The sequence below is a fragment of the Diceros bicornis genome, chromosome 9, assembly GCF_020826845.1.
Source record: "Diceros bicornis minor isolate mBicDic1 chromosome 9, mDicBic1.mat.cur, whole genome shotgun sequence".
Lineage (NCBI taxonomy): Eukaryota > Metazoa > Chordata > Mammalia > Perissodactyla > Rhinocerotidae > Diceros > Diceros bicornis.
Window position 1 is genome coordinate 28,727,050 of NC_080748.1, and position 15,142 is coordinate 28,742,191.

Below are 15,142 nucleotides of genomic sequence, written 5' to 3' on the forward strand. Positions count from 1 at the left end.
CGCTTATCAAACCATGCTGTGGCGGCGTCCCATATAAAGTAGAGGAAGATGGGCACAGATGTTAGCTCAGGGCCAATCTTTCTCAGCAAAAAAAAAAACCAAGGGGAAGATTGGCATCAGATGTTAGCTCAGGGCTTATCTTCCTCAAAAAAAAAAAAAGTGTAACTAAGATTTGAGCTTGGTATCATTTCCTAACTTAAACTGTACTTTCAAAGAGTTAAGAATTAGCTAAATCATTTAGCTATGTTTTCAGGAACACAAGATAGAGAAATGGTTACAAAAGAAGTTCCAATACATGTATCACATGGGGTGGGGCTATCTCAACTTTAATAATTAAAATACATCACAAGGGGCCGGCCCGGTGGCGCAAGCGGTTGGGTGCGCGCGCTCCGCTGCGGCGGCCCGGGGTTCGCTGGTTCGGATCCCGGGCGCGCACCGACGCACTGCTTGGCAAGCCATGCTGTGGCGGCGTCCCATATAAAGTGGAGGAAGATGGGCACAGATGTTAGCCCAGGGCCGCCTTCCTCAGCAAAAAAAAGAGGAGGATTGGCGGATGTTAGCACAGGGCTGATCTCCTCACAAAAAAAAAAAAAAAAAAAAAAAAAATACATCACAAGATGTTTATTAAAATGCATATTATGATGTATTAAAATAATCTGTAATTCATATTGTAATCTATTATATCACAAACCTGATTCTCTTCAGCAACAATCAGACTGACTTTATTTTATAATCTTTATAGATCAAATACACTCAAAATATTATACTTTAGAAAATAAAATTTCCTTGGGCCAGCCCCGTGGCTTAGCGGTTAACTGCCCGCGCTCCGCTACTGGTGGCCTGGGTTCGGATCCCAGGCGCGCACCGACACACCGTTTCTCTGGCTATGCTGAGGCCACGTCCCACATACAGCAACTAGAAGGATGTGCAACTATGACATACAACTGTCTACTGGGGCTTTGGGAAAAAAAAGGAGGAGGATTGGCAATAGATGTTAGCTCAGAGCCGGTCTTCCTCAGCAAAAAAGAAGAGGAGGATTGGCATGGACGTTAGCTCAGGGCTGATCTTCCTCACAAAAAAAAAAGAAAGAAAGAAAGAAAGAAAATAAAATTTCCAAAATTAATATTAACTGTAATTTTCTTTGAAATGTGAATACTGTCATTCAAAAATTTCATATTCTATAAAATCAGAGGTTCCATCTTCCTGAAAGAAAATAGCACATAAGTGTCAGAAACATACTTAAAGATGCATTTTCTGTCATAAAATCATTGTTGCCCAAAACATCCATTAAAAATATCTATAGCTTCTAAGAGTTTACTTATACATAGAAGGAAAAATGGCATTGAAAATGGCATTTAAAAATGAAGAAACCTGAACTAATAAATAAGCAAAATCAAAGAAAAAATAATCTTCAAGATATGCCCACTGTGAGATAGGCAATTTGTAGTCTACATAAAACTCTAAAGTTAAGCTGGTAAACTTCATTTAACGTTAAGCTTTAAACTGAGCTCCAGAGAATGGCTCGGAGGCAGAATTTTCTGCCCAACTAAAGTAGTTCAAAATAAAAAAAAGCTCCCACATACTTCAAATGTTGGAGAAAATACTCAAAACGATATTTGAAAAGAGAGAGATTATCATTCTTTTAACTTCTATCATTATCCTTTCTAAAAGTTCTAAGTAACTTGGTAGCTACGCCTAGGAAATATTCCTGTGCTACAGACAGCCCATAAATAAAAGCAATTTTATGCAAGTTGAACAAACAGAATCAGTTTTGAGACAACACAATTATGAATACGATGATAGAAATTACTTTGCAAATTCCTAAGGGGAATAAAATCAAGAAGATGACAGAATATGACAAAACCACAGGCAGGTTATGATATTAAATGAAATGTTAACTATACAAAGCACATAGTTTCTGCAATAAGCCAAATTTTAGTGTCTCCTGGCCTTATCCAATTTCCACAGATGAGCATTTCAGTGGGTCCTAACCGTCATTTGAATTTAAATAACGAGTGAAGGAGCAAGCAAGTAATACAGCTGTTAGTTTTCATTCTCTCTCCCTCTCTCCTTTTTTTGTAAGGAGGGAGAATAGCAGGGGCCCTTTTGATATCAAATTCAGGGTCTATCAGGAGTTGGAAGCTGCAAGGCACACAGGACCAGGCAAAAAACGTAAATGAAAATGGGCTGAATATAGGATAAAAGAGACTGTAAATGTTAAATTCTGTCTAATATCACATTCAAAGAAAAGATCTTAAAAGCAGCCAGAGACAAAAGATAGATTAACTATAAAGGAACAACAGTTAGATTGACAGTCAGAAGACTTCTTAATAGCAAAAGTAATATCTCCAAACTTCTAAGAGAAAATTGTCAACCTAGAATTGAAGATCTAGCTAGACCATCTCACAAAAAAATAAGAAGAAAGCTATTTTAAGACAAAAAAACAAAAGGAAAATCTTCTAAGTTCATCCCAAACTAACCCTCACTAAAGGAATTACCAAAAGATGTATCTGAAAAAGAAAAAAAATGATCTCAGAAGTGAGGTCTAAGTTGCAAGAAAGAACGGTGAGCAAGGCAAACAGTAAACATGAGAAGATCTAAAATTAACACTGTCTAAATAAAACAATACTACTAATAATAGCTAATTTGGAGGGTTTAAAAAAGCAAGAAACAAGATAATAGACAACTACATGTTGGTTAGGACATGGGTGTTAAAAAAATACTTAGTATTTTGACCTCTAGTTTCAAATTTCCGTGCCAAGACATCACATTAAATAATGTTTCATATATGACTTACATTAAAATAGGAAATCAGATTTTCTGATGGTTGATCACTTGCTGAATTTAAGATCATCATTAATTGTTGGATTGTGTTCATAACAGTCCTAGAGATAAAAAAAGGAAGAAGTATTAAGCAATAAAGGCAAAAAAATAAAAAATGAAACGTATCTATCTCACAAGTTAAACATATCTTCAAACTCACTGTCTCTTGTTTATCTTTAAGAAGTTCTCTGAAATAAAATTTCACAAAACCCCTAGTGTACCACTGTTTACAAGGAATTACATTTTACTTAAATCCTTAATAAAGGATGTGTTTATAATCAGTAAGTTTATCATTAAAGAGCTGATATGCTTATTTACTAATAAAACTATATTTCAATAAAACAACTCGTCAAACTAATGACAGTATTTTAAGGAGAAAACATATAAACTGATATCAAAATAGTAATCTTTTAAGAAAACTTTACCACAATTAAATTTTAACATTTTTCAAATAAAGACAGTAAGCTATTTAGTAACTGAAGTAAAGAACCAAGTGACTCCTTTACCAAGATCTTTAAGAAGAAAGCATACATAATTTTAGAAGTCACTCCTGTTTTAACTTTATGCTTTAGCATAAAATCAGGCCAATCTCTTAAGATCTCTTTAATTCTATAATTTTGTGTGTCTGTGTGTGTGGTATATAGTAAATATTAATGTTTCAATTTTGGAATAGCAGTATATTGCTATTGTAGGCACTATTTAATGATGCAAAGAACTGTAGAATATTTATGGCTCAAAGGGTCCTTAAACATTATTTAGTAAAACATGTTCAGTGTTCTCGGTCAAGCCTCTCTAAACCGACATCTCCACTTCCTCACCTTCTAAATATATATTGCTTCTATGACTTGTACACCACTAACGTACTTAAGCCGCAATGACTAAAGCCACAAATGACCAATTGCTAAAACCAAAGATCTTTCTCATTTGTTCTTATACTTGACTTCTTTGAAGCATCTGACACTCTTAAACACTGTTCTTTCCTGAAACTCCCTCCCTCCCTTGGCTTTTCTGGCTTAACTTTCTGGGCTCCCCAACTACATCATTCATTCTTTTTAATCTAACTTCTATCTTGTCCTTAAATGCTAGTATTCTTTAGTGTTTAGTCCTTAGCCATCCTTTCTTGCCACTATACTCCCTCACTTCAGACAATCTCATCTATTTTTATGGTTTTTAACTCTCCCTGATGATTCCCAAATCTATAATATCCTTATATCCTATTATTTACTACATATTTTCTTCACATCCCATAAATGCCTCAAGAATAATACTCTAAATATGAATTCATCAAATATTTATCAAACCTGTTCTTCTTCCTTCATTCCTAGTGCCTATCTCTTGGTTAAGACCTTCAGCATCTCTCAACTGAATTACTGCAATAGAGCAGGCCAGAGATTTTTGACTCACTACGTTTATGGTAGTAGGGTCTAGGCACGTGTACTTTGAAAAAAATTCCTCAAGTTATTCTAATTGGCAAACCTGGTTAAGAATCACTATCACAGACTCATAGGTCTCTCTATTTCTCACCATTCCTTCTCAGTCCATCCCCTCAGAAACTATTACCATGTAAACTTTCAAAAATCAAGTCTGATTTTATCCTTACCCCTGCTTAACACCCATTTATAGAAACAGATTACCAAGCTAAAGTCCAAACTCATGAATATTGCATATAAGGCCCTTCATGATCTAGTACCCACCCTCCTCTCCTGCCATTTCATTTTCCCTTTTACAGTCAATCAACACAGAGCTGCTAATAGTTCCTGAGACACATCGTGTTGTTTCATACTTTCATGCCTTTGCACATGCTGTTCCTACTCCCTAAAATGCCAGTCTCCTGTGACACAGACCCTTACGTATTTCAAAATTCAATTCAAACATCACTTCATAAAGTCTCTTTAGTGCCATCTCATTAACTTATCTAGGTTTATTACTATACTTATAGGAAAATGTATTTTTTATATGTCTACATAGTCATTTGAAAAATATTCCTGATTGCCTACTATGTACCAAGGGTTATCCTAGGTCCTAATTTATTAAATGGTGAACAAAAAAGTCATGGTCCATGTGGTTAGGAACTTAAAGACTACTGTGGGTATTGCCAAAAACAAGCAAACAGACAAATAAATTTATAATTACAAAAATTGTGATACACACTATGAAAGAATAGAACAAGATGCCACGAGAAAGAAGAATAAAGAAAAATACTTCAGAGAGAAATAAATCTTTAAAAAAGTAATATCTGTGCTGAACCTAAAGGAAGAGTAGCAGTTGGTAATTCACAGAAAGAAAAGACGGAAGAGTTTCAAGAAGAGAGAAAAACAAGTGTGAAGGTCCTCAAATACAAAAAGAGATCTTGGAAGGTTCAGGAAGCCGGCTACTACATAATGAGCAGGAAAACAAGATGAGGTTGGAGAGACAACAGAAGCTGGATCATATAAAGTCTTGTAGGCACTGTTAAGGAATTTGCATTGTATTTCAATTGCAACAGGAAGCAATCAGAAGGTTTAACAGTAGGTGAACATGATCTGATTTACATTTCTAGAATATTATTCTGGGGGCTCTCTGGAGAATAGATTTGGTGGTGGGGAGAGAAGAACAGTGATGAGAGCAGCAGCAGCAATATCAGTCAGTAGGCTACTGAAAAAAATCCGAGAAAGAGAAAGGTATTTTGAACAAGGGTGGTGAGAGTAAAAATGGAGAAGAGTAGATGGACTTCAGAAATATTTTGGAGGCAGATTCAACAAGACTTGATAACAGATTAGATGCGGAAAGTAAGTGAGTAAAAGGACATAAAAAATGGTTTTAATCCTTCTAGGTTATATGCAGAGCAAATGGCGATCCTTTTTTTTCCCTTTCTTATTTACTGAGATGGAACACATTCCTACTCTAGGTTATATTCCTTAAAGATAGACAGAACTAGGTCTAATAATCATATCCTCATCAACTAGCAAAATACCTGGCAGAGAGTACTCAATATATATTTTTTGACTGTATATACAAATATATAATGAAACAAATGAACAAACTTTAAGCATTGTAAAGCACTATGTAAGCACATTGTAAAGCACATATGTACTATATGTAAAGCATAATGAAAATCAAAAGTAAAAAATTTCATACCTAACTGGAGTCTGTGGAAGAATCACATTCAGCTCCTCATCGGGGGTACTTTTTCGTGGTGTTCTCTGCATTTCAAAACTAAATAATGATAAGCAAAGTCATTCAGACTGAAAATTCATAATTTGTGCTTTATGAGTCAAAAACGCAGTATAATACCTTTGTATGATGCCTCACAACATCATACAAAATGGTAAGTTAATAATAGAAGTAATATGAAATAGATGATCCAAAAGCTGCTTAAATAAAATTTGAGGGGCCAGCACCGTGGTGTAGCGGTTAAGTGCATGTGCTCCACTGCTGGTGGCCCGGGTTCGGATCCCAGGCGCGCGCCAATGCACCACTTGTCAGGCCATGCTGTGGCGGCGTCCCACATAAAGTGGAGGAAGATCAGCACAGATGTTAGCTCAGTGCCAGTCTTCCTCAGCAAAAAGAGGAGGACTGGCATGGATGTTAGTTCAGGGCTGATCTTACTCACAAAAAATAAATAAATAAAATAAAATTTTGTTTTTTTCACCATTCTTTTTAAGTTGGGTTTCTGTCCACTAGGTTTATGACAAACAGGTGCACTAATCATTAACAATTTTTTTGAAAGTTAGATTTTTCTCTAGAAAGTTAGGTGGTAGACGGGATTACTAACCAAGTTGTTCAGTATTAAAAAATATCAGAGCTCAAGTTTTTCGATCACTATGCTTTCCAAAAACTTTATCTAAACTTAACAAAATTAGAAACATTTTACTTGTGTAAATTATATATATTTTCCAAATATATATATATAATATATATAATATAAATATATATAACTATATATAAATATTATATATATAATATAAATATATATAATTTAACTATATATAAATATTATATATATAATATATATAATTTCCAAATTATATCTATTTTCAGTTACATATTAAAAGATTTCATGCTAAAGAGAAAATTAACCATACTTATGATCATTCAAACATTTTTTTTATTACTCTCAACCATTCCTACTTTAGGATTCAACATGACAATTCAAAACAATATACTTTTGTATTAACTTAAAAAAAAATGAACAAGGCAAGTAATAACAGGTGAAAGGGTAGAAAAAAGAGACCACTACTTGAGTAAACTATTTACTTCAACAATTTTCTTTTGGTGCATATTTTAAAAATTATATTCAGCTAAATGAGAAAAAAATAGTTGCTACAGAGAACAATTCATATTAAATCTCTATTTAAGAGACAAAGAAGGACATTACGTGTGATAAAGAGGTCAATCCAAAAAGAAGATATAACATTTGTAAATATTTATGGACCCAACACAGGAGCACCTAAACATATAAAGCAAATATTAACAGACCTAAAGGGAGAAATAGACAGCAATACAATAACAGTAGGGGACTTTAATACTGCACTTACATCAACAGATAGATCATCTAGACAGAAAATCAATACAGAAATATTGGCCTTAAATGACACATTAGACCACATGGACTTAACAGATATTTACAGAACATTTCATCCAAAAGAAACAGAATACACATTCTTTTCAAGTGCACAAGGCACATTTTCCAAGACAGATTGTATGTTAGGCCACAAAACAAGTCTTAGTAAATTTAAGAGGATTGAAATCATATCAAGCATCTTTTCCAACCACAATGGTATAAAACCAGAAATTAATTACACAAAGAAAACTGGGAAATTCAGAAATATATAGAAATTAAACAACATGCTACTGTACAACCAATGGGTGGAAGAAGAAATCAAAGGTAAAATCAAAAGATACCTTGAGACAAATGAAAATGGAAATGTAACATACCAAAATTTATGGGATGCAGCAAAAGCAGTTTTGAGAGAGAAGTTCATAGTGATAAATGCCTACCTCAAGAGACAAGAAATGTTTCAAACAAACAACCTAACATTACACCTCAAGGAACTAGGAAAAGGAGAACAAATGAAGCCCAAAGTTAGTAGAATGAAGGAAATAACAAAAATTAAAGCAGAAATAAATGAAATAGAGACTGAAAAGACAACAGAAACTATCAATGAAACTAAGAGCTGGTTCTTTGAAAAGATAAACAAAACTGACAAACCGTTAGCTAGACTCACCAAGAAAAAGAGAGTACTCAAATAAATAAAATTAGAAATGAAAGAGGAGATGTTACAACTGATACCAATGAAAGACAAAGGATCATGAGAGACTATAATGAACAATTATACACCAACAAATTGGACAATCTATAAGAAATTGATAAATTTCTGGAAACATACAACCTACCAAGACTGTATCATGATGAAATAGAAAATCTGAACAGACCGATTACTAGTAAGGAGATTGAATCAGTAATCAAAAACCTCCCAACAAACAAAAGTCCAGGACCAGATAGTTTTCACTGGTGAATTCTACCAAACATTCAAAGAATTATTACCAATCCTTCTCAAACTCTTTGAAAAAATAGAAGAGGAGGGAATTCTTCCAAACTCATTTTATGAGGCCAGCATTACTCTGATACCAAAATGAGAAAAGAATGCTACAAGAAAAAAAAAATTGAAGGTCAATATGCCTGATGAACATAGATGCAAAAATCCTCAACAAAATGTCAGCAAACTGAATTCAATAATACATTAAAAGGATCATATACTATGATCATGTGTGACTTTTTCCAGGGATGCAAGGATGGTAAAACAGCAGCAGATCAGTCAATGTGATACACCACATTAACAAAATGAAGAATAAAAATCATATGATCATCTCAATAGATACAAAAAAAGCATCTGACAACTCATCAACCATTTATAATCAAAACTCTCAACAAAGCGGGTACAGAGGGAACATACCTCAACATAATAAAGGCCATGTATGACAATCCCACAGCTAACATCATACTCAATGGTAAAAAGCTGAAAGGTTTTCCTCTAAGATAGGAACAAGACAAGGATGCCCACTCTAGCTACTTTTATTCAACACAGTATTGGAAGTCCTAGCCAGAACAATTAGGCAAAAAAAAGAAATAAAAGGCATCCATATTGGAGAGGAAGAAGTAAAACTGTCACCACTTGCAGATGATATGTTATCACATATATATAGAAAACTCTAAAGACTTCATCAAAAAACTTTTAGAACTAATAAACGAATTCAGTAAAACTGCAGGACACAAAATCAATATACAAAAATGAGTTACATTTCTATACGCTAATAACGAACTATCAGAAAGAGAAATTAAGAAAACAATCCCATTTACAACTGCATCAAAAAAAATAAAATACCTAGGAATAAATCTAACCAAGGAGGTGAAAGACCTGTATATTGAAAACTATAAGACATTGATGAAAGAAACTGAAGAAGACACAAATATATGGAAAGATAGTATGTGCTCATAGATTGGAATAATTAATATTGTTAAACATCCAGGGGCCGGCCCAGTGGCGCAAGTGGTTAAGTGCGCGCACTCCACTGTGGCGGCCCGGGGCTCGCCGGTTTGCATTCCGGGTGCGCACCGACGCACTGCTGTGCGTGTTGTGGTGGCGTCCCATATAAAGCAGAGGAAGATGGGCATGGATGTTAGCTCAGGGCCAGTCTTCCTCAGAAAAAAAAAGAGGAGGATTGGCATCAGATGTTAGCTCAGGGCTGATCTTCCTCACACACACACACAAAAAACGTCCATAATGGGGGATGGCCCTGTGTCATAGTGGCTGGGTTCACGAGCTCCGCTCACATGGCCTTGGGTTCGTGGGTTCGGATCCCAGGTGTGAACCTACACACCGCTCATTAAGCCATGCTGTGGAGGCGCCCCACATGCAAAATAGAGGAAGATTGGCACAGATGTAACTAAGGGCCAATGTTCCTCACCAAAAAAAGAAAAAGTCCATACTACCCAAAGCATCCTACAGATTCAATGCAATCTCTATCAAAACTCCAATGGCATTTTTCACAGAAATAGAACAAACAATCCTAAAATTTTTGTGGAATCAAAGACCCCGAAGAGCTAAAGCAATCTGAGAAAGAAGAAAAAAGCTGGAGTCATCATGCTCCCTGATTTCAAACTATATTACAAAGCTATAGTAATCAAAACAGTACAGTACTGGCATAAAAACAGACACACAGCTCAGTGGAACAGAACAGAGACTCCAGAAATAAACCCACATGTACATAGTCTAATTTATGACAAAGGAGCCAAGAATATACAATAGGGAATTTATCTCTTTAATAAATGGGGGTGGGAAAACCGGAAAGCCACATTTAAAAGAATGAAACTGGACCACCATCTTACACGATACACAAAAATCAACTCAAGAGCCAGCCCTGATTGATGGCTTAGTGGTTAAAGTTCGGCACACTCTGCTTCAGCAGCCCGGACGCAGAACCACACCACTTGTCTGTCAGTAGCCAGTAGCCATGTGGTGGTGCCAGCTCACACAGAAGAATTAGAAGGATTTACAACTATAATATACAACTATGTACTGGGGCTTTGGGGAGGGAAAAAAAAAAAGAGAGGACGACTGGCAACAGATGTTAGCTCAGGGCAAATCTTTCCCAGCGAAAAAAAAAAAAATCAACTCACAATGGACGAAAGACTTGAATGTAAGACCTAAAACCATAAAACTCCTAGAAGAAAACACAGGTGGTAAGCTCCAAGACATCGGTCTTGGAGATGATTTTTTGAATCTGATTCCAAAAGCAAAGGCAACAAAAGCAAAAATAAACAAGTGAGAATACACCAAACTAAAAAGCATGACAAGGAAATCATCAACAAAACAAAAAGGCAACCTACTGAAAAGAAAATATTTGCAAATCTAGTTTCTGATAAGGGGCTAATATCCAAAATGCATAATGAATTCATACAACTCAAAGTGAAAACCAAATAATCTGATTAAAAATGGACTGAGGAATTGAACAGACATTGTTCCAAAGAAGATATACAGATGGCCAACAGGTACATGAAAAGATGCTCAACTTCACTAATCATTAGGGAAATGCAAATCAAAACCACAATGAAATATCACCTCACAACACTGTATCACAATAGAATGGCTATTATCAAAAAGACAAGAAATAACACGTATTGGTGGAGACATGGAGAAAACGGAATCCTTGCGCACCTGTGGGAATGCAAATTGGTGGAGTCGCTATGGAAAACAGTATGGCAGTTACTCAGAAAATTAAAAACAGAGCTACCATATGATCCAGCAAATTCACTTCTGGGTATTTATTGGAAGGAAATGAAAATACTAACTTGAAAAGATATTTGCACCCCCATGGTCACTGCAGCATTATTTACAATAGCCAAGATATGAAAACAACCTAAGTGTCCATTGATGGATAAATGGATAAAGAAACTATGGTATGTATATAACAGAATCTTATTCAGCCATTAAAAAAAACAATGAAATCTTGCCATTTGCTACAACATGGATGGACCTCAAGGGCATTATACTAAGTGAAATAAGTCAGACAGAGAAAGACCTCTCTTATGATCTCTCTTATATATAGAATCTAAAAAAAACAACCAACAACAACACTAAACTACTCATAGATACAGAGAACAGACTGGTGGTTGTCACAGGTCGGGGAGAGGGGGTGGGAGAAAGGAGTAAACTGTTTTGTTTTGTTTCAGCTAAAAAAAAAAATACATTCAAATGGCTGTTGAACATCTTCACTTTCCATTTTTCTGACTTAGGTAGGAATGCTTTCTTACATGGAGAAACTTATCCTATCCTCATTTATGAAAAAATATTCAAACTCATAAACTGAATTAAGAACAAAGTAGCTAGCATTTTTCTATCACTCTGTTTACAAAGTACTTTCATCTATACACATGTGTTTATAGTATAAAGTATACTAAGTATACATATGACTCTTAGAGTAAACGCTTGTATTTTACAGATGAGGAAACTAAGACTCCGTGAGACAAAGTGAAAATTCAACTACATTCCAAAAACATGAAAGAAATAAAAGATTTATTCTCTGCTTTGACTTGGCTAGAGAGAAATTACTTAAATAAAAATATTAAAAATCAACACAAGCCTGTGCATACTAGGAGCCAAAGTACTGTTCAGGTAGAAGATACAAAGGATATTTTTTCACTAGTTTTAATAAAAAGTAGAATAGATTTACAATCTATGTAGAGGCACTGTAGCTCATTAAAAAAAAAAAAACCTCTGTTAAATTATGTGCTTAGAATTTTGTTTATCTTATTATTAACTTTATATAAAGGCATTTGAAGTAATTTATTATAAATGATATTCAAAGGTCATTAAGCTAAATAAAAACCTATTTAAAGCTACCTATATCAAAATCGACCTATAGCAAAAGTATATTAAGAAATAAAAATATACCATGTACAATACCTGTCTGTAGGATCAGCCTGAAGAGTTTTATCATGATCCAGAAATAACCTTGCATCTAGATCTTTGTTTTTAAGGTAAATTTCTTCATATTGTTTAGAAAGACTTTCCACCTCAAAAGATAAAAATACTGATGATTATCCTTTTCATGTCATTACATCTCTCAGTACACAGAAGTACAGATTTAATTAAAGAACTTTTGTACAATATACTCTTAATATTACAATATACTTGAGTTCACAGGCAATATAAATATGGTGTATCTAAAAGTGAAGTAAAGAAAATTTGCAAATTTTGTCAACTCTATTTTATGCATGCACCCCATTCATTAGAATTTTATTTAGATAAGGATCATCAATGCCCCAAAACAGTACTGAGATGGAACTATAGATAAAAATAGGTATCATAACCACTTAATTGCCAAGATCCTTCAAATACCCCATCACTTTTATTTATTTATTTTTTAATAATTTTATTTATTTATTGTTCCCCCAAAGACCCAGTAGATAGTTGTTATGTCATAGTTGCACATCCTTCTAGTTGCTGTATGTGGGACACGGCCTCAGCATGGCCAGAGAAGCGGTGTGTCGGTGCGCGCCCAGGATCCGAACCCGGGCCACCAGCAGCGGAGCACGCACACTTAACCGCTAAGCCACGGGGCCAGGCCCCCCTTCACTTTTAATCTTTTACTACACTTAATATAAAATAAAGTATTTTTCAAACATTGTAACAAATCTTCTTGACTATATATTCTGCCTATCTTTTCTAAATCCTTTGGTTCACTCCAACTCCCTTCAGTTAAGTATCTTGGGCAAGAGTATTAGCTCAATTAATTATCCCAATTAACACACTTGCATGATTTATTCCCAATCTCAGATCCTTTTTAATTGCTAGAATCTGCAATTCTTTTATTGGTTCTGAGTCACAATTTTCTAATCATAATTTACAAACCAATTGACCCAATAGACAACTATTTGGCACGCCTTCTACTGTGACTTTTAAAGGTGCAGTGTTTCCAACCTGAGAGAACTAAAACTGCATTCTAAAAGGAGTGGTAGGAAGGAATCCAGTTAAATGTAAACTTTTTTGTTTGTTTGCATAAATTTCTTAGGCAGAACAGTCTTTCATGTTTGATTAAGCTTAATCATTGTTCCTGCCTTGTCTTAGTGAGGCACTAATTATCAGTCAGTCATGGATTGGCTGCTATTAGCACTACCTGCAAAATACTGGGGAAAATATAAAGTTTATCTTAAGATTTCTATTAAAACTATAATCCTTTCTAAGGGAAGAAAAATTACTGTGAGTGTCTAAGATTCTTTAGAGTTGTGAACAGTATATTTTTTGGTACATAAGTTGGTAACAAGACTCAGGAAGACAACATTTCACCCCTTTTTGCCCGTATACTACCATATTGCATCACTTTCCACCCTACATCCCAATCTTAAAGAATTAGTTGCAGTTCACTGAACAGACCACACTATCACATGTCACTGGGCCTTTGAATCTATAATTTCCAAGTCCTGTAAATGCCATTTCTCATAAAGCCTACTTAGCTCAGAAATCACAACACCTCCAAATAATTTTCCACAAAACCTGTCTACTCCAGTTTGGATTAGGCGACCATCTTCTGAGATATCACAACACTCTGTGCGTACTTCTATCAGACTCTTGTAGACTCCTGTAATATTCTATTTCTTTGTCTGTCTCTCCCACTAGCACCTTAATGACAGTGCCTGTGAGTTAAATTTCTGTATTGATGACATCTAGTGCAATGCCTGGCACATAGTAAGCACTCAATAAATAACTGCTGAATGGGTAAGTTCATTAGTTCAAGGATTAGCTACCAATTCAGGTCACAGAATTAGCACTCTAGCTATCTCACTTCATGTCTTTTGATCTTGTTGACTAATACCAGGTGCTTCTAAAACACTGATTTATCACTGAGTACTTGTTCTTCACTTATCTAAGCATCCTTTTCTCCACATATTTCACCTTACCACATAAAGTTCTCAGTTGTTCTGTTCTCATTTAAGAGCAAGATATTTGAGGCAAAATGTGAAATGAAACAGATAGATGGATGGCACACCATTAAGGTGAAACATTTCTGCAATATAATCACAGTCATTTCAACTGAATTTATTTTCAATTAAATAGTTTTTTTTTTCTTTTTTGGCAAGGAAGATCAGCCCTGAGCTAACATCCATTGCCAATCCTCCTCTTTTTGCTGAGGAAGACTGGCCCTGGGCTAACATCCATGCCCATCTTCATCTACTTTATATAGGACCCCACCACAACATGGCTTGACAAGCAGTGCGTCAGTCCGCACCTGGGAGCCAAACCTGCGAACCCCAGACTGCCAAAGTGGAGCGCACAAACTTAACCGCTATGCCACCAGGCCAGCCCCTCAATTAAACAGTGTTTAAAAATACTCAGAAGAGGGGCCAGCCCAGTGGCACAAGCAGTTAAGTGTGCACGCTCCACTTCGGTGGCCTGGGGTTCACAGGTTCGGATCCCGGGAACATACCAACGCACTGCTTGTTAAGCCATGCTGTGGCAGCGCCCCATATAAAGTAGAGGAAGATGGGCATGGATGTTAGCTCAGGGCCACTCTACCTCAAGAAAAAGGGGAAGGATTGGCATCGGATGTTAGCTCAGGGCTAGTCCTCCTCACACACATAAAAAAAATACTCAAAAGAGATGCTCCACAATACACTAATGCCAATAATGTTGATGGCATTAATCATGGATCTTATGCTTAAGGATGCATAGCAAACTAAATCAAATCTGATTGTGCATGTTTAGTTACATTTAAATATTTAATGGCAATTAGAAATTCAAAAGCCTATACTTTGATTTTTGAAAAATTTCAGTGCAAA

The 15,142-nt window shown here is 35.4% G+C and overlaps 1 protein-coding gene across 3 annotated transcripts in view; it reads right to left on the reverse strand.

Annotated features, from left to right (window-relative positions):
• The window catches only part of RB1 (RB transcriptional corepressor 1), a 150,157-nt gene that overhangs the window by 79,495 nt on the left and 55,520 nt on the right, over positions 1 to 15,142 (reverse strand). For all 3 annotated transcript variants that reach the window (XM_058548166.1, XM_058548167.1, XM_058548168.1), the window contains exons 10-12: positions 12,270 to 12,379; positions 5,941 to 6,018; positions 2,798 to 2,885 (exon numbers count right to left, since the gene is read on the reverse strand). In XM_058548166.1, the coding sequence (XP_058404149.1) occupies positions 2,798 to 2,885; positions 5,941 to 6,018; positions 12,270 to 12,379 (276 nt within the window). The remainder of the gene's footprint in view (positions 1 to 2,797; positions 2,886 to 5,940; positions 6,019 to 12,269; positions 12,380 to 15,142) is intronic.